Genomic DNA, 25,510 nt, shown 5'->3' with positions numbered 1-25,510 from the left:
GTGGGACAGTGCAGATGACAGTCCCTGTCACCACCTCCAGAGCTTCTCTGCTGTTACTCTAGCAACTCTCTCCCCAGAGAGTCGGAGGTGGGGTTAGAACAGGGCGCCTGACTTGCAGGGCTGGGGTTGCCTCTCATCATGTTAGAGCTGAGGCATGTGTCACCATAGTGTTCCCTGCCTGCATGACATATTTGAAGACATGTCACAGATCACAAGGCAGACGTCAGTGACAGCCGTCTCAGCCCTGAGTCACCTGCTGCAGCTGTCACTGGGTATCCCCACTCAACTCTAGGAATTGTCAGCACGATGAGTTACAAGAAGAGAAAGGAGAGGAAGGAAAGAAGATGTGGAGAAATGGGAAATAGCAGAGAGAAGAGGGACACCTGGGAGGACAGCGGTGACCGCGGGCCCAGCCTCACGACCTCCGCTTCCTGCTCAGTGCCCTTCTCAGCTGTCCCCAGAGTGTAGGAAAGTCTCCTCCCCACAGCAGCCTCCCCGATCCTCAGGCACCAGGCGGATCGTGTCGACCTGCCTGGCTGCCACTCAGAAAAGACTTACCTTTCTTTCCTTTTTATAAATATTAGCTGAAGTCTCCTGTTTGGTCCCCGCAGCTCACAACACTGAGAGGAGCGATTTTAGAAGACGCCATCCCCTCCACCGCCAGGCACGGCACCGCGCGGGGCCTGCCTCTGAAGGAAGTGCTGGAGTATGTCGTCCCCGAGCTGAGCATCCCGTGCCTGCGCCAGGCCGCCAGCTCCCCCAAGGTCTCGGAGCAGCTGCTCAAGCTCGATGAGCAGGGGGTGCGTAGCCTGTGCCACCAGTGGCGTCTGTTTCTAAGTGCTTTGGAGTCTTTCCAGCCATTTTTCTTTTAAGATCATTTATTTTTAGTGCCTTGAAGCATGTTCTCTCTGGTTTTTCCCAAACATGCCTCTTCTGAGTTCAGATACGTGATGCCTTTATAGTGTAACACACCTGCTGAGCTGTGCCTTGTGGGGCGTACCAGAGTTTTGTGTGTCCCAGTGAGCAAGGGCATGTCTGACCTGTGATTCTTGGGGGTCAGTGGACCTCTTTTCCAGGGTTTAGACCCTGAACTAACATTTGTTCCCGTCTGCCGTGGAGCCTCAGGCTAACAGATGGAAGTGAACAGCGGGCAGTGGGAAGATTGAAGCTGCCTGAGACCTTGCTCCTGGGCCACAGGGACAGTAAGGCCAAGAGCACACAGGCCTTTGCAAGGCAGAATATGTACTGGACCTGGGAGAGGTATAAATGCAGACTGCTTTGCGGAAGAGGACATGTGGCAGGACAGATCTCCTGAAGGAGGTGGCGTTGTCCCTGAGCCTTTGGACGTGAGTAGAATCCCAAGAGGGAGAGAGGAGTAGTTGGCTGTTGTAGGAGAGTTTAAGAAAAAAACAAAGTATGTTGAAGCTGGAGCATGTAAGTAAGACCTTGAGTGCTGGGCTAAGGAACGTGTGCTGATTGCGCAGGCAGTGGGGAGCCAGTGAAGGTTTCCCAGTAGAAGGAGACATGATCAGAGCTGCATTTTAGGGAGATTGTTCTGGGAGGAGAGACATGAACGGGCTGGTCAAACAGACTGATGGTGGCCTTGAGCTCAGTTATGTGGCTCTTGACATTGTCCAGGAGGGAATTAAATGATGGACAGGATTGGGACGGTGGCCCAGAGGATGGAAAGAGGTCCTTTAAGTTTCATATGCAAGATAACTTGTAGGTGAAACAGAGGCAGGTCCTCAAGTGTATGCAATTTATTCTAAATTAGTGGATTTGTTTTTAACTACATGCTTTAAAAAATGAAGATGCGTATATTTCCAGAATTTCCCAAGGCAGATTCATCGCATGTTGTTGAGGGAATGTGAGTTATCGCTTGGTTGATGCAGCATTACTGCCTGTGGTTTCCTGGTAGACTGTTTGATACTCACAGGGCTGGAATTCTAAAAGTGGTGAACTTGTAGTTGGTCTAATGAGTTACCACTGCACATGAGTTGAAGGAAGCAGGCTCTGTAACTCTCAGAATGAATTATGCTGAGATCTGTCTCAAGAATGGAGGCTGACGTTAAAAAATATGATCCAAACCAAAATGCTAGCTGAGAGCAGGTGACTTCTAAAGTCGTATGATACACAGAATAGTTTTACTGTAATCATTGCTGGTAAAGTGTGGGGAAGGCAGGAAATGCCCACAAAACAGCTGAGGGAACACGTCTTCATGGCAGGAGCGCGAGCTGGTTCAGGCACTCAGAGCTCAGGCAGGTCCATGAGAGGACAGTGTTCATTTCATGTTGCAGGACAGGCCATGCAGAGCCTGTCACCCACATGGTCCTTCTCTGCCCTTTATGTTTCTGGCGCATCCTGGTTCTCCCTCTAAAACAGGTCCTTGTACTTGCCCATAGCAAGTGCCTGCAGATGAGGTGCTGGGTCCCTTCAGGCTGCGTGGAAAATTCCATAGATGGCCACTTCCCCCAAGCCTGACTCCTGAGGCCCTCAAGGCCCCAAGAGACATTGCCGCAGCCATAGGTGGCTGTCTCCTGCAGAATGAAGCGGGTGTTTGGGATGTTGCTGTAGCACAGTAGGACCAGAGACAAGCCAGGCAGTTTTTAACTAAAGCATTTTAGGTACTTTTCATGAATACCTGTTTACAACGTGATGTTAAGGAATTCACTTTGTGGTGGCGACTGCTAATTCGTGTGTGTCCCTGATGGACTTTTAGTTCCCCAAATGTCTTCTGAGCCCCTCAGGAGCAATTACTGTCTATAATGAAATAATAGGCATTTTTTTATACTGAATAGTTTTGAGGATGATGGTCCATTTGCACTAAGTGTGGTATCTTGTTTACTTGGATAATTGAGGTGATCAGAAACATTTATTCCTCAGTCACTGAATAAATGGAAAATTTCTCTTGGCTCAGTACGGTTCACAGTGCCAGGTACTAAATAGCTCACGCACAGCATGTCACGTCCACACACTTGGGGCGCAACTGTGATCGTCACTGTCATTCAGGAGCTTGTCACTCCAACAGGAGCCCGAGCCCTGTGTGTGGTCCACCACGCCACGCCAAGGGTCCATCTTTATGTGGCTCAGGTCAGGCTGTGAAGAGGTGAATATTTCCCCTTCTATCCTCAGCCCCCACAGCACCTAGTCAGGGCCCGGTGCACTCAGAATACCTTCCTGGTTGACTCCGCCTGCCGACTCTAATTTATCCTGGCGCAGTGAGCCATGTCCTGCAGTCACTCACACTCCCCAAGCAGGTGTCTCCCTCACTCTTGGTTTGTGTGTTGTCCTTAGGTAACGTGGATGGGACTGCTGCTTATCACTCTGCCGCTCCAGGGCAATAAGGAGCATTTTGCCTTATTTTGCTGATACAGTCAGCTATGAATTTTGATCAAAGGCTCTGTTTTACAGCTTGGTGGTAAAAGTAAGCCACATTATGGGTTGATGGCTCGAGAGGATCGGTGATGTCTGATAATCTGTCGGTTTTGAGGCTCAGGTTGCTGCTGGGAAGATTAAGTGCCCTGATTTCGTGAGTGAGAAGTGGTTCCTCTTTGGGGAAAATTGAAAAGGCTCTAAAGACAGATCCAGTTTCTCCCGACCCTGGGAGAAAGCCCCCTGTGCTTCCAGCCGATGTGGGATCACCAAGATAGAATTACAGCGGGAACTCCTCAATCGCTATTAACATTCTTCATGGCCCATTGTATACTCAGCAGATGTTTTCTTTTCAAGATAGTCAGAAATGTAGAAATGACTTTAATTGCACAGCCAAAGTCACTTTTATGGAAACAAAACATTATTCTATTTATATGCATATATCACAGTGTCCGTTGGGATTCCTGCCTTACCAGACCTTAATTAGATTTGTTTTTTTACTGCACTCTTTCATATTTCATATTTTTATGAGTGTTCAAATAACAACAAAAAAGAACATTAGGAACCAGGGAGGGGAAGCTTTTAAAAGTCTTGGCCTTTTTCCTTCCTGACTTGGAAGATAATGTTCATTAATCTACAGTGGGTGTGAGATTAAGTATTTCCAGTTACATTTCTGAGTAGATGCTTGAACTTACCCATTCATTTTGGAAACTTGGCGAATGCCTCATGGCCACGCTGTGCATGTATCTCTCAGGATTTCTGCCATTTCTCCAGTGCTATTTGGGTTTTCTGGGTTTGGATGTGTTTCTGGCTGTTTGTACAATGACAGTTGCTACAGCTTTTGCTTATTTGCTCATGGGAACCGTCCTGCAAGCTTCCTGAGAACCAAACTCTAAGCTTCTGTGGTTTTGCTTTTCCTGGAAATGGGCTTGTTGACGCTCCTTGATGAGTGATCGCATCGCTCCCCCTTTCAGCTGAGCTTCCAGCACAAGATCGGGATCCTGTACTGCAGAGCCGGCCAGGGCACGGAGGAGGAGATGTACAACAACGAGAGGGCGGGGCCCGCCTTCGACGAGTTCCTCGACCTGCTGGGCCAGCGCGTGCGGCTGAAGGGCTTCAGCAAGTACCGGGCTCAGCTGGACAATAAAAGTAAGCTTCGTGTTTGCATGTTTAATTCTCCCCGGGAGGCCTGCGCAGAAACCCGAGGAGCCGTCCGTGCCCGCCCGCCTTGACCCCAGGAGCGGCCCGGCCAGCTTCTTTGGGATCCGGTTCAGATTCCTCAGATGAGCACCTTTCCCAAGAGGTGTGTGTTTCACCTGAGCTCAGAGTCAGTTGTTCCTCTGCAACACCAGCAGGGAGAAGTCCCAGTGTTTCCTGAAGAATCTTTCAGTATCTCCTGCTTTCTTTTAACCGCACCTCTTCCATTACACCCTGTTCTGGTTCACCGAGGGCGAGCACTGCAGTCATGTCTAAAAGACACAATATTAACCCGATCCCGTGCTCTCAGGCTGGCTTTGCTCGTTTCTGGTTTCACGATGTTAACTCAGGAGCCGGAGCTGTGATTAAAAAGTTGATGATCCTACTTTTCAAGGGCATGTCAGGAGCCAGATTGACTGGCCAGTTTCAAGCGCAGGTTTCTGTCCACCTAATGGGCGATTTGTCTTATACTTTCATTTAGATGGTCATATTCCTGCGGTCCTCATAAATTCTAAATATTCTAGCTTTTTGTTCATTATTTATTTACTGTCAGCACCTAAGACACCAGGCAGAGGAATTTTGTATGTTTGGAAAATTTTGCTTGTTACAAAGCACTGAATTGCTTGTTCTTGTAATGACAGAGGAGCAGGTAGAGTCTGGAGTGGGAGGGTCTGGGAAAGCGTCCAGCCCACTCCTGGTGGGGACGGTGAAGAGGGAGCATCATGTGTGGCCAAGCTGGCATTGGAACCAGGGCGGCCTGTGGCCTCGTAGCTCCCTGCCCGCAGCGTCCACTCACTGGGACCATCATTGGTACTCATCTACATCTGGGTGGCACTAGGTCTTCGTGCACCTGTTATCAGTTCTGGGTTTGCAAGTTGCACTGAGCAGATAGAGCACAGAATGTGGAGACAGTGTTAGCTCACCCATGGGCCCCTGTGTGTCCTCCACACTCCCCAGGGTTGGAGTTGGGCCATTATGTTGAATGCATATTGCTCTTGCCTCAGATACGTAAAGACAAGGAAATAAATACGACACCCACTGTGAATATCCACATATTTTAAGAAAGTTCAGTGAGACCTTTTCTGATTTTTCTTGGCAAACTCCCCTTACCTACAAACCATGCCTATGCCCTGGACGTGCTGGCATGCTGCCCTTCAGGGTGTCCTTCCTAGAAAGCTACTGATGACAAGGAACGGTTCCCATGCATACCTGTCACCTCTCTTCAGTGGGGCGGATTGAGGAAGCATTTAAGAACGTGTTACCTGCACATTCCGTAAAACTACAACTTAGATAATGCAGATACTTTCCTATTATAGAATTGACATCAGCTCTGAATTTGTATGACCTCAGGGAGGGAGGTTCCTAATACATTAGTGCTAAGCACCTGAGCTCAAGGAAATGATAACATGAGAATGGGATTGTGACGTGTTGGTTTCAAATAATCCATAGATTTTTACCTTATGAGCAGAGCATCCCATGAGATGCAAAGAAGTCTAAGACATTCCTTCAGTAGAGAGGGGGTTTCTAAGAAGGGTGTTCCATGGAAAAGGCAAACAAAAATTTTCTCACAGAATGTACAAAAACTGTCTTAAACTCAGGAGAATTGTGGTCTGGTTTTAACTCCTGTCAAACCTGGGCCTCATTTTCTGCACAAGGGGAATTCAGAGCGTTTGGCCTGGAGTATTGGGGATGCCTCTTTCAGCTTTACAGTGGGGTGGTTGTTTCTCTCAAATACACAGTGAGATGGGACAGGAGCAGAGGGGCTGTGAGCTGCTGAAATGCTCTGCTAACCCTGCTTTCGAAAGATGAACCGCTGTATGATTAGCAGGGTTCAGATATCCTGGTTTGTAGTACGTGTCAGTGCGTAATGTACAGTAAGGCTCACATTTGGTCCTCATGGTCGCAACCACGTGACTGTATCATTGCATTGCCTGTTGAACAGAGAAGAACATTAACTACATCATTCAGGGGAAGAAATCTTTAACGTTGCTTGCATTTCCATATGAAGTCCATCCTTTCTGGTTTTCTGGGTTCTAACTAAGAATTAACTGTAAACATGCACACACTCACAAGGATGGGCAAGGATAACTCATACCCTTCAAATAATTGCCTCCAGACCTGCACCCGCCACCCCTCCCACTTCTTTCCTCCTCTGCTGACCTGCCCTCCTCGTGGCAGAAGCACCTCACCTCTGGGGGTCACCTGAGTCAGGTGGCAAGAGTGCAGAAGGGGGGAACATGAGCTCAGAAGGCATGTGGGTGAGAGCAGGTAAGGCTGCAGATCTGGTTGGAAACAGTAGACACAGTACAGTAGATAGTGAGAGGGCAGGGGGACCATCAAGATACTGGTTGTTTATAGTTGAGTGTTTGTTTTTTTAATTGAATTGCCTTTTGTAATAATGACATTCTAAATGCGAGATCACCAATTTTCCAGTTGCCTAACTTGTTTCTGTCGTTATTTGTCTTCAGCTGACTCTACAGGAACGCACTCCCTCTACACCACATACAAAGACTATGAGCTTATGTTCCACGTGTCCACCATGCTGCCCCACATGCCCAACAACAGACAGCAGGTACGTGCGCCTCCTCTTCCCTCGGCTCCCCTCACAGCTCGGACCAAAGCCGAGGCCCGCCTGTGGGCGGATTCATGCATGTAGACTTTGCAAAAAGGATCGTGGGCTTTTTTCTCGAAAGGTGTTCATGACCTTTGGCTCTTCAGTCATTTGGAAGTATTTGGGCTTTAATAAAGGGAGCATCATTGCACATGTTTTATTGCGCCTTTTCCTTTTAAAACTTAGAAACTCTTCCATGCTCACCTTTATTTCTTGCTAAGCAAAATCTTGAGGGAAACCAGTGTCAACTGTGTTAATTATCAAAAGGCCAACTGTGCAACCTGAGCTTAGGTGTCTGCATGTGGGAAGGGGACTTATTTATAGAACAGACTATAAGAAAGGATCTGATAGTTCATTCATGGCATGGCTGAATTTAGGGATTTGATTGTATTTGGGTTAAATCAGGAGTTAAAGCAAAGCTTGTTTTTGTGCTTAGGACACTTAGTTCTCCTGGTGCCACTTAACTGCACTCTGGCTCCAAATGTATTAAATCACCAGGGACCCTGTCGTGTTGCTCAATAAGTACTTGTCAAATGAGTGTAACTTAGTGGTTGCAGAGGATTTTTCTTTTTTTTTCCTTTTTTGGTAAATGCTTATGAAATTTAGCAAAGGCAGTCAAAACACACCTTTTCCAAAGAAGAGGCCACTCGCCTTGTCCTCATGGTAGTTGTAAAGAAACACCTCAGATCCGACAGCCAGGAAGAGAAGGCAGACCTCTCATTCCCACCTGGCTCCTGCCTTCAGGGGCAGCTTCTCTGCCCACTTTTCCTCTCATGGTAATTGCTGGATAGATTTCGTTCCCATTTTCTGTCTAATACTTAACTCCACCCGGGTCCTCCCTGGATTTACTACAGTGCTGTCTGGTAATCAGAGTTCTTCTCACCATCTCCAAAAGTTCCATCTTTTGATCCTATAACTGGATTTTTTTATGAGGTGGGGTTACAATCACTAGGTCACACGTATGTATTTATACAAGTTTAACCTGAAGGATTTCTAGCTCTTAGACAATTTATTTTGAATAAAGTAGATTCACTATATTCGGGGAAGCTGACTCAGACCAGCTCCTTGTCCCAGATGCTCATGAATCATTTGGTAATGAACCCGTGTGAGCTGCCACTCAGATCGGGCTTCCTCAGGCCAAGAACATCTGTCAGCATGTCAGCAGAAGGAAGCCAGTGCCTTTGACCCCAGTCATCAGTGTTCAAACTACACAACCCTCCAGCTCCCTGCTTACTGGAGTCGCTGGGCTCCAACCTGGACCGGCCTTGTCATTCTCATAAGGCCACCTCTGCAGTTTTGAAGTCTGCCTGACTTTACTGTTACCAGAACTCAAACCTGGCTTCCCCACCCCCTTCGGGTTGTATAGTGATTAAAATCTGTGGGTTTATGAGTTCTCTGTACTTACCCCCCTCCCTTTTTTTTTTCTTCAGTGAAACTATCCTTAAAAAGTCCTAGATATAAAAATGTGTATGGAGAGATGGGGGGTGGGGAGTAGTGCAGTGATAAACTTCCCAAACTGGAGATTTAAATATATATATATATTCCTGTGCATTGAGACAATATATTAGAAACTCTGTGGCCTAAAGACCTGTTTGGTTACCTTATTTTTAAAACTGGAGTGAGAATCTGTGACATTGAATAACTTACGCTGCTGAATTAGAGGTGGAAAACTGTCAAACTGGTTTGTTTTTTTAATTGCTCTTACTGTATATGGAATATGTGTGATCTTGTATGCAGTTCCCTGAGAAATCTATATAGTTGTCCCCACTTATCCAAGGGGGATGCATCTCAAGACCCCTAGTGGATGCCTGAAACCACGGATAGTACCAAACCCTGCATATACTGTTTTTCCTCTACATACATACCTGTGATAAAGCTTAATTTATAAATTCACAGTGAGAGATTAACAATAATACCCAATAATAAAATAACAGTTATAACAATATACTACAATAAAAGTTATGTGAATGTGGTCTCTCAGTATCTTCTTATACTGAATGTGTAGCGTGCAGATGCCGGACAAGGAGACAGTTCACATCTCGGGAGGGACAGAACGGGACAGCGTGAGACTGCATCACGCTACGCAGAGCAGGGTGCAGTTTAAAACTTACGGATTGTTGGTTTCCGGAGTTTTCCACTTAGTATTTCCAGACTGTGGTTGACTGCACGTAACTGAAACCGTGGAAAGCGGGACTGCGGATCAGGGGGACCACTGTACCCTAAACACCCTGTGTGCGCAGACCAGCGTATCGCAGAGGAAATGAGCGAAGCCTGGGGGGGGAATGTGTCGCAGGCGGTCCCTTGCCCGTGGCCCTTGGGTAAGGTTCTTAGTCTCGGGAGAGTTGATGATGTAAAGAGGACGGGAGCCAGCCGAGCTGCTTGGACGGAGGAGGGTGCTAGGTGGCCCCTGGCTCACAGGGAAGGGTGCTGTGCTCCTGAGACCCCTTCCATGGGTTTGGAAACGGGGTGTGGCACACACGCACCTGTTTGGACTGGGTGATCTGTAACAGCTTAGTGTCAGAATTCTGTGACTCTGGGTTCAAGCCCGCAACCCTGGCATGTGCCCTGACCAGGAATGGAACTGGTGACCACTTGGTGCATGGGATGGTGCTCAACCACTGAGCCACTCCGGCCGGGCTCTAGGTTCTTCTTTGAGGCTTCCTTCTTCTGGGCTGGAAAAAAGCTTTGGCAGAAGAATGTAGCTGTTGAGAGCAAGAACTCTGGAGCCAGACTTCCTGGATTCGAATCCTGGCTACTAGCTCTGTGACCTAGGGTAACATTTCCTATGCTTCAGTTTTCTTTATTCCTGAAGAGACTTTTATCACTTTTTTTTCACTGAAGTGTCCCTAAGCATCTAGAATGATACCCAAACCATGGTAAGCAGTCTGTAAATATTTGTTGAGTTTATTATTAAACCTTCCTCAAATGGTAATTAGAATTAGATGAGTTAATACACATAAGCACTTAAAATGGGCCTGGCACAGTGTGCTCAGTAAGCTTTAGTAGTAACTTTATTATTTACCAGATACAAAGTGTGAGTATTTTAGATGACTTAATTTGCATTTTATTTTCCTCTGCCCAGCCCTAAAGATCTATTATGAAAAACTAAAGCCTGAATAGTTAAGAAAGTAAGGAACTATTTTATCAATAGTTTTATAAAATTACTTTTACTTTGATGTTTAGTATTTTGCTGATCATGAGTTGTCATCAGAGTATTCTGTTCATGGATAAATGTTGCCACTGTACATTTATCTTGGCACAGGTACTCTCCAGATTTGTTAAGGATTCTTATGACTCTTTGCCTATCTCTCGCCCACCCCACCCGTGCCCACAAATTACGTTAATACCAAGAGCGTCGATGTCTTAATGACCAGCTGGGTCTGTGAGTGCATTTGGAGGCCCCAGAACTTGGCACAGTTTGCTGGCCTACACGTGAACTGTGCCTGTAACTTTGGCCTCATTAGCACCATGGTATTTGTGACTGTTTAACTGGTCCAGACTTGTCCACATCAGATATAATTTCCTATGTTTGTTCTTGTAATAAATCAAGCTGAAAGCTGATTCCAAGACATATTAAATCTTTAGAGAATTCACCACAGCAAAAGAGTTCAACCTTTGGAATGTCTGACTCCTACAGAGAAAACCTGGCCAGGCCAGGGAGCGATAGACCCCCTCATCGAGCACCTCCCCTCTTCAGGGAGTCCCGCAGGTCTCGGGGCCTGTTTGGCAGTCGGGCCCCTCTCAGGGCTCTCTCCCCTGGGTGTTTCCCTTCTGCTTGTCCGGTAGACAAATGGTAGTGAGGCAATCAGGGTGTTATCGTGGAAAGAGCTCCACAAATTACCTTCAGACTTCACTATGGCAGAGAAACCTTCCCTTCAAACTATGTGTGTAAAACAGATGAAGGACACACGGTGCCTGGTAACCTTCTATCTTTTTATTTTTTTTAATGCATAAAGTCAGAGCTGCTCTGCTTGGAAGGGGGTTGAGCCTCTCGGAGGCCCCTAAGGACAGACCAAGCCTGTAGGTTTCTGAGCTTCCATTTGGAGAATACTGGTCTTTGCCTAGTGCTGGGCTTGGCATCTGAGAATGTCATGGAGACACAGCTTGTCAGGTTCGAGCCAGACTGGCCCCCTTCTCCGTGTAACTCAGACACGTGACCCTGCCTTGCCAGGTTCTTTCTTATTTCCGTAAGCCCCTGACCGGCACGGCTAAGGTCCCGGTCAGCACTAGGGGACTCGGTCTCCTCGAGGGCCGGGCGAGCAGGTGCTGGCTACACGTCGGCTCACCTGCACTGTGGAAGACCGAGATGCTCGCTTAGCTGCCCCTGGCTCGCTTTATTCCCAGGCCCCTAACAGGAACGTCCACCTGTGCCCGATGATAAGAGTTACTGCGTAGAACAATGGTTGGTGTTGCCCAGTGTCAGGAGAGATACTTGTAGCTTCATAATCCTGCTCCCTTCACGTTGTTAAATCATCAGAAATCTACGTCTTGGTTTACTCTTATTTCTCCTTTTGCAAAATAGCCTTGCTTGACTGGTTTGTACATTTACTTTTGCTATTGGTAAAATATCTTGCCTTTTATATAATATTTAATATGAAATATTTAAAGTAATATTTTTATATTGGTTAGAGGAAATGATAACTCAGGGGTGAATCCTGGAAATGGTAATTAAAGTTGATACAATTTTTTGCTGATCTGAGATAAGATTGATTAACTAGCATTCAGTTTTTTCCGGGAGCAGGTGGCCATAAAATAGATCTTTCACATTCGTGTGGCAGCGTGTGTAGGTTTCCCTCTCCTTGTTCAAACTACTGTTCTACATTCACCTGTTCCATGTCTTTCCATGGAACTAGATTGTCTCTTAAAAGTCAAAGTGGAATTCTAACCCCTGGCGCATAGGCTTGGGTATAGAGCCTATGAGGGAGTGTTGTGTGTGTTTACGTGTGCATGTCCTTCTGTGTGTTGTGTGCGCACACATGTGAAGTAGGACAGTCTGTGTAAAAGTGGAGGCACTTCCCAAGCAAGGGGCCAGCAAATGCAGAAGCACTTGGCATGTTGGGGGTGGGCTGTATCGGGAGGGGGGCAATACGTTCAGAGAGGCAGGCGGAGCATTGGGCAGCCCTGCTCCTCCTGCCTGGTCTTTGACTCCAACCCAAGGACTAGGGTCCAGAACTTGGGATTGTTTTTCATGGAGATGCATTTAATTTTTTGCCTGTTCTGAGCTCATCTCTTTGAATTTCAGAACTTGTAATCATTAAACGATGCAGGCTTCTCTTTGAAATCGTGCTTATCTTTACATATTTGCTTCTAAGACAAGCAGCTCTCTGGAGGTCTGCCTTCCCCGATCCGAGAGATTTCTCCTCTCTGACTGTGATGCTTAGAAACTCCTGCCCCACGTCCCAACTGCTTCCCTCTCCCCTGCAGAATTAGGCACAAACTGCGTTTGTTCTATCTTGCTAGGTTTTTAAAAAATTAACAAGTGACTCTATTTGCGTAGAGGCTCCTAGATCTGCCTAGTTCACCTTCAGGCCACCTTGGTCCACGTGTGGCTGCCTGACAGCTTCTTGTTTGCACTCGGTTCTGATTGTTGTATCATTTCACAGCCAATCCTGTGAGGCCCTGATGGCGGGTCGGGGGATGGAGAGCAACCCGCAGGTGCTGTTTCTGGGGCGTCTGTGTGCCTTTTGCCGTGGAGTTGCGTGAAGCATCACATTTTCACTTTCCTTGTCATAACAAGAGCTTATTTCGGTTTCACAGCTTGAATCAAGTGTTGGCGATGTTGTAGAACTCACTATGCGAGTCTGTCTAATGCCATATTTCCTGACTCACTCCTGCTGTGGAAGACACTGGGTTGGTTCTCTGGGCACCAAGGAAGTGCTGCGAGCTTCGAGTTGAAAAGGAGACATTAGCCCAAGTGGTGTCACCTCCTGCTCCTGATTCCCACTCACAGTGCGGGGTAATGGGGCGCCGCCTTCCTGGTGTGCTGGCTGCGTTTGTTTATGGGTCGACACTCCTTTCCTCTCCCATTTCCAGTCTCTGGTTACGCAGAATATCACCGATCAGTTAGGAAAAAACAACACTAACCACAAAAGAAATCACTTACCTTTGTGAGAAGTCCTAGAAATGACTTATCGCATATCTGATGAGATCCTAGCCAACGGTCAAGAAAGTTTTGGTTAACTTTCCAGATGTTACATTTCTTGTCTCTAATCAGATTCAAGCATCCTGTTAATGGACAGGGAGTTAATTTTTCTTCTCCTGAAAGAGTTTTAGACTTTTGTCTTCCTGATGACCCTCCTTGCCCCCCACCCCCCCCACACACACACACACAGTTTTTTCTACAAAGTGCTCTTTGTGACCATGGTTAAAAATTTACCGGACTTTTAAAAACACGTTGGGCCCACCTTACCAAGCAAAAGAATGTGCTTAGAAAGGGACCAGGCGGGGTGACTGTTGTCACAGTAACTAGTCTTAAGTTTCCTTTAACCTTTGCTTTTGATATTGCCATGGGGGGGCATGGACATGGGCCCGTCCCCCCTCCGGAGGAAGGAAGTGGGCTGGAAGAGCTGTCCTGTCCGCGTTACAGTCGTCACCGCGAGGCAGCCCCTTGGTGAGCCCACACCTGCCCAGCACCTTCCCCTGAGCGGGCCTGTCCGGGTGAAGTGCGGCCCAGCGATCACGCAGTCACTCGGGCAGGAGGGAGCCACCACAGCCCCCGCCTTCTGTTCATTAATCCAAGAATTCCTGTGTCTCAAGGATGTTGAGTCAAGCGCACTGTAAGCTATTGTGTCCCGTGTTCACCAAGTACGTTGAACACAACGTTACGTATTTCAGCTACTTTTTTTAAGTTTTCATCTGTTCCCAAACTTCCCCTGTCCTGTTACTGTGCATGTGAATCATGTATTTCAGTTACTGGGGAAACGGAAGGGAATCTTAGCCTGGTACAATTTTTTCAGCTTTTCCACTGATGGTTGTTTTAGGTACTTAACTTTGCTTCCATTTTCTTTTCTCCACATGAACTATTTTTTGTGGTTACCACCTGTGTCCCCTGCGGTATGGGTAAGTAACAGCACAGCAAACAGGACCGAGTTTGTCCCTGATTTTTCACATGCATCCAAAGTGGCGCATTTGACTTAAACGTCTAGCAAACATTTTTTTAAAATACAAATGACTCATTAGATTTGTATTAATATAGATTAATATATGTTTCAAAACTTCACTGACAGTGAAGTGATTTTCATGTGTTTATAACTTTCACCAGGGGGATTCAAATTCCTGTTTCCAACCTATGAGTCAGCAATTTAACTGGCATAAAGTGAACATTTCATTCCCACTGTCCCAGGCCTCCTTTTGTGTGAAATCACAAGTCAGGGGCCTGATGGTGAAACCCTTTTGTGTCTTGGTTTTAAAGGCTTTAAATGTTGGACTTAATGCTCTTCCCAGTAAATGATGTGTGTTTTGCTGGTGCCAAATAAACTTCAGGGCAAGCTCGCCCTCTTTGTTGTTGAGAGTAAAGAGCTTTACTGCCTGAGGTTGCCCCACCCCTCGCTGACATCTCCACTTACATGAGGCTTGTTGGATCATTAAAACTGGATCGCAGACTGTGAGCACGGGTTCGATGGCGTTATAGGCATGAACTTACAGAGGCCCCCATATGTGCATTTATCAGCATGTATTCAGAGGTGGTCAGTTTCTGGGCAGTGTTATGACTGTGATTATACTTCTGTCATTTGTTTACACATTTAGCAAGTTTGGGGGATGACTGCTGTGTCCTGGCCAGGCCATTAGAAACTGAGAATCCAAAGGCCGTGAGGCACCTCCCCTGCCTCACGGGATCCAGACCTGATGCAGGAGAAATAAACCAACACTTAGCATGTTCTGAGATGGGCCTGGGTGTGTGGGCGGGACGCCGACCTGGGCTTGCTGAGGCTGCTCCTTGTAGGTGAGGTGATAGCTAAGCAGAGACCCGAGTTGTCTGAGAAGAACTTGGGGTGAAAGAGGCAGTCTCAATAGAAGAACATCAGGAGTAAGGGTGTCACATGTTAAAATGTTACTGCTCTGGGTTCCTCCTCTCCCGCCACGTTTATAAAAGATTGCATACTATTGGGTTTTCTAGCTGTTAATCTGATGGCATTCTGTGTTTCTGAATTACATTTAAAATACCAAATTTCAGTTTATTAGTCTGAACATATTAGCCACCACAGTAACAATGTTGTATGTTTTTGTGGCAGAAACTCATGTTACCGTGGGAGCAACAGGGCCCTAGCACCACAGTGCAGGACTCGGTCTCCTTGGAAGTTAAAGAGCTTACCCCATACAGTTCCTCAGAGCATCTTGGGCCATAGCGTGCTGTCATTTTAGGGTACAGAGGATCGAGAAGAGGAGAGTACAAGTTGCAGGAGACAGACCTAATTTAGGACTCCTTTCCCTAGGTCTCTAGGAGGCAGCCCCGTTTGCGTGTCTTGTCCTGTCAGGAGCACTGGCTCCCATGGAGGACCCTGCTGCTCTAACCAACGCTAAGCCGAGAGACGAGGGGATTATTTGCACTTAAGCGTTTTGTTTTTACAGAGAACCTCGTTTGTAACTGTGGTCTGTGTTCACTCCTCTCCTGCAGCTTCTGAGGAAAAGGCATATAGGAAATGACATCGTGACCATTGTCTTCCAAGAGCCTGGAGCACTTCCTTTCACTCCAAAGAGCATCCGGTCCCACTTTCAGCACGTCTTTGTCATCGTCCGAGTGCACAACCCATGCACCGAAAATGTGTGTTACAGGTGAGTCAGTCACCCGACTTCTGCTCTGGGTTATTGCAACAGAACCTTTGCCCAAGTGGTTCTGTTTTCCAATTATTATTTTAACCCCATAATTATCCCTTTTCCTAATTATATTTCCCACTGCCTTCACTCAGGTGCTTTCTTCTGTAAGAAATAATTGCCGCCTTCCCACTTTTGAAAAAATGAAATGCCAAGCAGTTCAGAATCATAAATTATACACTTCTTCTGTTTTCCTCTAAAAACTTCCTCCAGCCCCTGTCGGAACCATAACTTAATTGTTCCCAGCCTTGGAGGGGGATGCTGTGGCCGATTCAGTTCTTCTTGAGCAGAAGAAATTATTGTAGTGGCAAAACTCTGCTTCCAGCCCTGGCTCCTGGAAACCTCACTCCTGCAGGGCTGGGAACCCCACTCCCCCAGGGCCAGGAATCTCACTCTGCCAGGGCTGGAAACCCCACTCCCCAGGGCCGGGAACCTCACTTCCCAGGGGCCGGGAGCCTCACTCCCCCGGGGCCAGGAGCCTCACTCCCCCAGGGCCGGGAACCTCACTCCCCCTGGGCCAGGAACCAGGAGCTGCCACTTTGCCTTGGTGATTTCCCTTGGCCGTCCACGGGCCTCGGGCCACATGCCTTGGGCCACATGCCTTGGACATGGGCCTCAGAATCCCCAGGCTATTTCCGACAAGGCCTGCTTTGCTTCTTTCCTCCTAAGAAAGGGATATCTCTTTCTTAGGAAACCACTGCCACCGAAAGATCTTACATGGGTTCTAGCACTTGGTGTGAATTATTTTTTTAGGAGCCTTTGATTCCTTCTCTTAAACGTGGGGATAATAATACCTACTTCAGGGTGTTGTTATGAAGAATAAATGGCAGAAATTATGCAGAACAACTGTAGAGTCTCTGGCACTCACCAAAGGCTATTTCCTTAATAATCTGAACACAGTCATTGCCAGTTTACTGCCGAAGGGCTGAGGTGGGGCACACAGCGTGGGCGTGGGAGCCTGGGGGAGCCTGTGAAGACTCCTAAACACAGAGAAACCAGTCTGTACCTTAGATGCCAGCTGACATCCCCAGCCCACGCCCAGCCCTCCTGAGAGACATGGTCTGTAAACCGGTAGTTCTTAGCCTGCCTGTTGCCTCACAGTCAGCTTGTTAAATTCAGTGGTTCTCTGGCCCCACTGTGCGCTAACGCAGCAGGCCTGGCACCTGCTTGGCTTCCTCCCATGGCGATTTTTATACTTATTCAAGTAAAACACCACCAGCCTAATGCTCAGGTCCCCTCACTAACGCTCCAAAAAGAAAGGAAAAAAGTGTAATATCCATTCTGTATAAACATTATGCTTGAATAGATAATGTATTACTTTCTGTTTTTAGTTTGTGCTTACATCATGAGGGGATTCATTAGCACAAAAATCCTAAACATACATAATATGTATTTTTATATTTTCAGGTTTTTTAAAATTTTAATCAAATTACTAGGGAGGGATGTTTCTGGTGTAGCTATAGATCTTAGGTATAAACAGAGTGGATTGCATTGTTTCCTGTGACACAGGATGGCGTCTGCAAACCACTCACAGGTGGGCTCGGTGGTCTTTAAGAAGCCACATTACTGTCGCTAAATGATCACTGACCAGTGAGACTCCAGCGTGAAGTCAGTAGAGTGCCTCCCATTTCTGGAGCTGCCTCATGAACACTCCTGTTGATCATGTTGAAAACCTCATGAGTGCTCCTCAGCGATCAACGCTAGTCTCTGGAATACTGTAGCCTAATCAGTTCGGGAAAATTTTATGAGGCCGCATTCACTCGGTCACATGGAATAAAGTTACAATGCCCAAATCTTCTGAAAACACCTTATAAGTCTGTTTTATATGCTGCTCCTTTAAACTTACCAGGGGCAAAATAAATGCATTAAATAATTCCCAAGGAAGTGGTAAAACATAGTCCAGGTCCCTTGTTGTCTAAATTGCGATGTCTTAACCCGCAATTTCAAAGAGACTAGTTGGATCACACAAGGCTCAGGCGAACCCCCACGAACACTGGTTCTCCCGTGAGCTCTGTGCATATGCTGAGGAAGGGGGTCTGGCCGGCGAGGACCTGCAGTGCCACTTAGTGCAGATCTGTGGTCCAGAGGCTGGTGGGCTGCGACGGCCTCCTCTAATGAAAACCATGCTGCCCGGCAAGTGTGCATGTCTGGACGTGCACAAGACATGCTGTCACCTGCACAGGTGGTCCTCAGAGTTAGAGTGCCAGCCTGGCGCCTCCTGAAACCCTGTGTCTCCCATTCCTCTGTGGATCTCTTACCCCCTGTTTAGTCAGCTTGGGCGGCTGTGACAACTACCACAGCTTAGGTGGTTTAAACAACAGACACGTTTCTCACAGTTCTGAAGTGTGGACAACCCACATCAGGGTGTGGGCAGGTTTGGTTTTCCCAAGGCCTCTCTCCCGGGGTCTCTCTGAGTGTCCAGATCTTCTCTCGTAAGAACACCAGTTAGACTGCATGAAGGGCCACCCTCATGGCCTTGTTTTCACTTACTCCCCTTAAAGACCCCGTCTCCAAACAATGTCACATTCCCAGCCGCTGGGGTTTAGGACTTCAACATACAAATCTCGAGGGGGTACAACTCAGCCCATAACACCCCCTAATCTACTAGGTTTGAGAAGCTTCCCTTAAATACAAACAAATAAATAAAAGCTTGGTATCCAGAAACGAGGAGGACAAGCTGCAAATACAATAGCTGGCTGAGCCGAAAGTGCGGTGTATGTCAGGTTTCCGAAGGGAAGTGTTGGGCCATCACAGCTCATCCCGTCTCTCTGTTTCCTCCTCAGCGTTGGAGTCTCTAGATCAAAAGACGTGCCACCGTTTGGCCCACCGATTCCCAAAGGTGTCACTTTCCCAAAGTCAGCAGTGTTCCGGGACTTCCTTTTAGCCAAAGTCATCAACGCGGAAAACGCAGCCCATAAATCGGAGAAGTTCCGAGCGATGGCCACCCGGACGAGGCAAGAGTACTTGAAAGACCTGGCGGAGAACTTCGTCACCACGGCCACCGTGGATACGTCTGTGAAGTTCAGCTTCATCACGCTGGGTGCCAAGAAGAAAGAGAAGGTCAAGCCAAGGAGGGATGCCCACCTGTCCAGCGTCGGGGCCATCATGTGGCACGTGGTGGCGCGGGACTTCGGCCAGGCCGCTGACATTGAGTGTCTGCTTGGCATTTCCAACGAGTTCATCATGCTGATCGAAAAGGACTCCAAGAACGTGGTCTTCAACTGTTCCTGCAGGGACGTCATTGGGTGGACCTCCGGTCTAAGGAGCATTAAAGTGTTTTATGAGCGAGGAGAGTGCATCCTGCTCTCCTCCGTGGACAGCTGTACCGAGGACATTCGGGAAATTGTTCAGCGCCTGGGGGTAAGTATAGGTTTTGTATTTCCTGCCATCCTAGGGCTTCAGCCCCAGATTTCACCGTGGAAATTCCACCATGGTTGTGGCACCTGGGAATGAATTACTATTTCCTGTGGCTACAGAGCTTGATTGTAAAGGCTCTGTTGTTGCTGGTACATGAATGGTGGAGAAGCGCCCGTTACAGTTTGGTTGGAAGGGAAAAGTGAAGCCACCTTTCCAAAGGGAACAGCAGGGTATGTTGTTACAGTATTTGAGGGAAAACAGGAGAATGGTCTAGAAAGTATGTCTGTTCGTAGAGGTTGATTCAGTGGCGCACAGTCGCTGTCGACACATACAGCAGGTGTTTTTGTTTAAGCTGCCAGGTTAAATATATTATTAATCCTCCAACCACCATTTCTTAAGGAGGTTTTAAAGAATTACCATTAAGTTAGACACACACACAGATAAGTCATAAAATATTTTTAAAAATATTTTCTTTAGTACAAAGCCCCTCAGTGATGTCCATGGGTTGGACAGTTGTGTTTCTGCTCCAAGTTTTAACACAGGAAGATACAGATTTGAGTTTGAGTATATATGATAGAGTTATAAGAGGAAATCAAATATAAGAACAAAACATGTTTGGGCAAAAGACTTGCTTGTGTGTAAATTGTCCCCCAAGGGGCAGTCTATTTCATTAGAGAAGATTTAGTCATTTATGGATCGTGAATAAAGGAGAAATTATACCCATGTCCTGTCCCTGTCCTCCCCCCAAATAGAAATCTCCAGCCTTTGCTATTTGAAATCATGTGCAAGAGACAGCACACTCCAGCCCGTGTCTGCCAGTCCTGGAGAAATAACCTCATTATTTGCAGACACTGTTTACAGGAAGAGGCCTCCATGTGTTCAGTGGTATTATCGGCTGTGTGTGCGCAAACCTCGGGGTGACTTGGGGATGATGGAATATGTGATTAGGTTATATGTCTGGAGAATCGAGTTATCCCCTTGAGTCTCAGGACTCTCTGTGCTTTCGGGAATATTGCATGTATTTCTTAGAAGATCCACTGAGCCACCCTAGTCTGTGTTCCCGAAAATACAACAGAAACAAAGGCCACTGCACTACCCCCTGAAATGCGTGTCCGGTGGGCTCTTACGCATTCACTGTTCCGTGGACCCCATCCTGCCACTTCCCTGGAAGGTGACTCTCGCTGATGTGACTCAGGTGCCTGACGTCTGGAGTATATATGAGGAGCTCTGTGTTTTCTAGGATGACCTGCTACAGGAGATGTTGGGACAAATCCCCCAAAGACTTGCTGGATTAGAGCTGAAGAGTGGTGCAGAGCAGTAGGAACAGAATGGAGAGAGAGAGGACCGTGTGGTCCTCGTGTGGTGTTGGGAGTGAGCGCTGCTCCGCAGATGGAAGCTCATGTGCTTTCTGTGGTGGCGGGAAGGGAAACGAAAGGCATCTGTTCCACTGGTAAAGACAGGAAGGGAGTGAGAGCATGCTAGAGGGACAGGCAGGGCCAGCTTCCTGGTCACACGGACGACTTTCAAAGGCCTGGGCTTGGCTCGGTCCTCTCCTGTTGCCATCTTGAAGTTCTGAACAAGTTTTGACTTCGGGGCCCTGCATTTTCATTTTGCCCCGGGCCACACAAATTATGTGGCCAGTCCTGGGTGCATGGACAGAAGGCCACCATGAGCCCATGTGAGGATGGGAGGAACTCCAAATAAATGGAAAACAGGTCCTCCAGCTTTTGTGAACGTTGAGAAGCAAGAAGTAGCAAAAGAACAAAGGCAGGGAAGTGGCAGGTGGCAGGAGGCAGGAGGGAACCAGGGGAAGAGACAGGCGTGTAGGACCCCGAGGAAGCTTGCCCTCTGTCTGCGGGGTGGCTGTTGAATTTGAACTGGAAATTGTGTTAATATTGGAAAGGAGGTGGGCACGTGTCATATGTTGTCTTTGGCAGGAGAGCTTAGTTGAAACAAAGTTGAAAAAAAAGTGATGGAAAAATGTATTCGGGTTGTACATATTAATTATAGAAGTACTTTTTGAGCAGTTTTAAATGAGTCAGGTCATAACTTTGGAAACGTCAATCTTTCAAAACCTCACCAGTAACTGAGACCAACCAGCGGTCCCTTTCCCCCGATTGGCACATGTGTCTGAGGCGCTGATGGCATTGTGTGCCCCGTGGCGGTCACCATGGAAACCTCAGACAGCCCCAGCCCCACAGCTGCACCTGCAGTCACAGGTCTATTACATGGGAACCCATGTTTCATGGAAATGGAGCATTTATTAAGCTGAACCTTCGCGCTTTAGCTCTGTGAGTGGGGAATACGGGCACGATCCCGCCAACTTTATATTTCCCACAAATAAGTGGCACCTTGCCCAAATGATATTTAAAATAAACTTGTGTTTTTCTTCTTGTGTGTGGAAGCTGTTCTCAGGAAGCACTTTTGAGGGTGGCATTGACCAGGTCTTGGTGCTGTAGCAAGTGGGGTGCAAACCTCGTTCTCTCACCTCCTATCTGTGACCCTGCCGTGTACTGTACTCTTGGGGAAGTCAGACCCTGGGAGCTGCCACAGCTTGGGGTTGCCGTGGCCCCCAAGAGATGGCCTGATTGACGGAGGAGCACCACCGTGGTGGCAGATGCCATGGAGTTTGGCTGGCCGGGCACATTAGAGCTGAACTGTCCTCAGCACCCAGGCAAGCAGGGCAGCCTGTCCACAGGAGAGGGGTCCCAGAGGCCGACCGGGTGTTGCCAGGGCTGGTCAGAGCAGTTTCCCAGCTTCCCTAACATTCTGACCCCTTCTGTTGTCCATCCTGGGGATAGGTCGCTCAGTGTTAGCTTGGAAGTGTTCTGGGCCCCTTTGAAGGTGAATGAAGTTGTCTGATAGGTTTTAACGTTTGACGGGTGAAACTTGTAATGGTTTCAAGAGCCTTTTTTCCATTGGCACAGTACATCTGGAGCAATGCGGTTTCTGTGCTTAAGAGCCAAGTCTGTTGATACGAGAAAGGAGGGAGGGGACTATCAGAGCCCGTCTTAGACTCGAAAGCTCTAGGTCACGGGCTTCTAAGAACAAACAGGACACCTATATCAGGGATGGATTTGCCTTTGAAGAATGAAAACATTGTTTAACTCTTGTTACTGTGTTTGCGCCTGATGCCACGGTTAATGATGGGGAACTCTGCACTGAAACATGAACTCTGGATTGAAACATGTCCTTGTCACTTGGACAGTTCGAGGGAAGGGCTGTGAGGCTGAGGGAGGAGGGGGCACAGAGGCCTGCGTGTGCACCTCTGGCATGGGGACCCCACGGCGGCATCTCTAACAGTCTGCTGTCTCCTTAGATAGTGACCAGAGGCTGCGAGACTGTGGAAATGACCCTGAGGAGGAACGGGCTCGGCCAGCTCGGCTTCCACGTGAACTTTGAAGGAATCGTTGCTGACGTGGAGCCTTTCGGCTTCGCCTGGAAGGCGGGCCTTCGCCAGGGGAGCCGCCTCGTGGAGATCTGCAAGGTGGCCGTGGCCACTCTGACCCACGAGCAGATGATCGACCTGCTGCGCACATCCATGACCGTGAAGGTGGTCATAATCCAGCCCCATGACGATGGCTCGCCCCGCAGGTAGGTGTGGCAGGGCCAGAAAATGTGGGCACGGGTGTCCTCGACAAAGTCGCTTGCCTATCAACCGTCAGAGCAGTTTAAAAAGAGCTCTAAAAGCTCTTAGTGTGTAATACATGATAAATTGTCATCTTCTAAGCAATTTAACGGGACATTGACCACGTAAAAGCTGAGCTATTATACACTAAGCTGCAGAGCCGCCGCTTGGTTCACCTGGACCAGGGAGACTGTCTAAGAGGAAATGTTCTTATCATAGATCAGCCTTTAGCAAGTGCACTACTCTCTGTGCACTGCTTGAATTCCTTTCCTAACGTGAAGTCATGATTATTAACGACATTTAAGAGATTAAAACCTGTTGTCTGAAGGAACACGGGAACATCAGACACACTCGGTGTGGTGCCCACTTTCCAGTTGGACAGGTGTGGGGTGTTCTGATAAACCGTCTCGGGAACCACAGGAAAGAAGCTGCTGGACTCGGAAAGTTCAAGGTGGGTGGGTGGAGCAGGAGCAGGAATGGAACAGGAAGCGGCATCTTTCCATCGTTAATAGAAAGATTCATGCTCCGCATCGAGAAACGATCAGGCCACCAGGAGAAAGAATTCTAATTAGGAACAAGCCACACCTCAGGCTCTGGCCCGCCTGTGTGCCACGGTGTCTGGGAGCATCCAGAGCACCTTCCATCTCCATCCCAAAAGTTCCCGTGGGCCCAGAGAGAGCGTACGCTCGGAATCCAGGCTTAGCTGTGCGGTCTTGGGTAGGTCACATGCTCTCTAAGCCTCATTTAATATCTGTAAGGTGGGGATTATTATATGGCCCACCTCCTGCTGTTCTTAGGAAGATTAAATAAGGTGAGGGTTAAATAACCCCTCCTGGTGTCATCAGCACCCCACATCTTAGTTAAGGGCACTTGAAGATACTCGCTTGAATTTTTTCATGCCCTAAAAGAAATTCTTATTCAGAGGTAACGAGATATGATTTCTACTTTCTAAACTTCTTTCTGTGGTAACCAGACTTTCTGCTTTATCTCCTGTCCTCCACCTGTAAAACCGGCTCTGTCCCCCAGCACTTCCTGCGATGGCAGGCCCTTGTCTGTACTGCCCACAGCAGGAGCCACGAGCCACACGTGACGGCGGCACACTTGAAATGTGGCTGGTGCCACTGAGGAGTTGAATTTTTCATCTTAATTAATTAAGATTTAATTACCCATGTGGGGGAGGAACAGACTTTCCTCTGCCCTCAAGGTTCTTCTGGCTGGTCTAATAAACAGGCATGAGACAGATTAGCAAGAGAAAATAACCAGATTTAATACAGACATATGTATGGGAACCCCGTGTATACTAGAGATTCAGAGATAGAAAAGGGGGTTGAGTATATAAGACATCCTCAGCTAGGGATGAGTATTGCTTCAAAGGGTCATTGGGAGAATGGAAAGAACAGACGTTTAGTAAATAGAAGTATGTCCTGCCTATAACTGGGCCAAAAGAGGTGATCTTCATAATCTCTTATTATGGGCAAGGCCCCGAACTCAAGCTCTTGTAGGTAGTTAAGGAAGGGGCAGAAGTTTCTCTTGAGCCTGAGGCTAAAGTTGCCTTTAGCCGAAAACAGCCTGCACACCAGAGGCACATCTTGGGGGTGACTCCTTCTGGACCCCACAGTTCCACGAGGCTGGTGCCTGCCATATTGGATAGCTCGGCTCTGAATGATCTCGTTAGAGACCACACGGGTGTGTGCCACCTTCCCCTCCAGTTCACCTGCACAGTGTTGTAAAAGTCTGTTTCTGTCAGTTAGCTTACCTGCTGCCTCCCTGTGCCCTTGATGCTATATCTGCCCAGTAGTTTTACAGAACAAAGGTTTGAGGAGCCGAAATTCCTCTGGAGAGAGCAGCCTCAGGTCAGGGATATATCTGAGAGGTTTTGCTGCCTTGACAAGGTTCTGTTCCATTAAATCCATTTGCGCGCCAAGAATCACATTCAGTGGCTGAGTACAAAGAAATCAAAGACAAACACTATCTTATTGAAAATGAGACTCGGAAATAATAGAAGGCAAGTTCTTTAGACCTTTGAAGCTAAAATATTATGTAAGTGAAAGTCTTTTAAAATAAATTTTAGGCCAGTTATTAGAAATTGTTTCCATATAGTAAGATTTCTTCCTTTGGTAGAGTTAAAGATTTGTAAATCTTATGGTGAAAATCAAGGCCTTTAATCTGTCTCAGAGGTTGATTGCTACCATAGAATTACACAAAACTGTTACTATGCTCTCCCTTTGGGTTGAAAACATGTTCTCCTATTTTTAGTTTTGGGCTACAGTAAGGTATTTTTAAGGCTTTCAAGAGATCTGGTTAATAAAATGTTAAAGTTATCTTATGTTTGGTATTTAAAACATATGATTTTAAAAAATAGAATTTCCTAAGAAATACTGCATATTTGTAGCTAAAACAAACAAAAACTTCCATTTAAAAGTATTGGCTGTTTGTTTTTTTAATCCGAGGACATGTTTAACTGCCTTGGTCTGTGCATAACTAATTTTTTCTTTGTGTTACATGCAAATTCTCTTATTAAAGCTATTCAAGCT

At 47.3% G+C, this 25,510-nt stretch overlaps 1 protein-coding gene across 4 annotated transcripts in view; it reads left to right on the top strand.

Moving 5' to 3' along the window:
- SIPA1L2 (signal induced proliferation associated 1 like 2) overlaps positions 1-25,510 on the top strand; it is an 85,553-nt gene that overhangs the window by 15,835 nt on the left and 44,208 nt on the right. For all 4 annotated transcript variants that reach the window (XM_081124200.1, XM_081124198.1, XM_081124199.1 and 1 more), the window contains exons 3-8: positions 612-800; positions 4,347-4,521; positions 7,038-7,141; positions 15,795-15,952; positions 18,775-19,351; positions 22,668-22,942. In XM_081124200.1, coding sequence (XP_080980326.1) covers positions 612-800; positions 4,347-4,521; positions 7,038-7,141; positions 15,795-15,952; positions 18,775-19,351; positions 22,668-22,942 — 1,478 coding nt within the window. The remainder of the gene's footprint in view (positions 1-611; positions 801-4,346; positions 4,522-7,037; positions 7,142-15,794; positions 15,953-18,774; positions 19,352-22,667; positions 22,943-25,510) is intronic.

Source organism: Miniopterus schreibersii, assembly GCF_964146895.1.
Source record: "Miniopterus schreibersii genome assembly, chromosome: 21".
In the NCBI taxonomy this organism is placed as follows: domain Eukaryota; kingdom Metazoa; phylum Chordata; class Mammalia; order Chiroptera; family Miniopteridae; genus Miniopterus; species Miniopterus schreibersii.
This window is presented reverse-complemented; position numbering and strand designations above follow the sequence as displayed.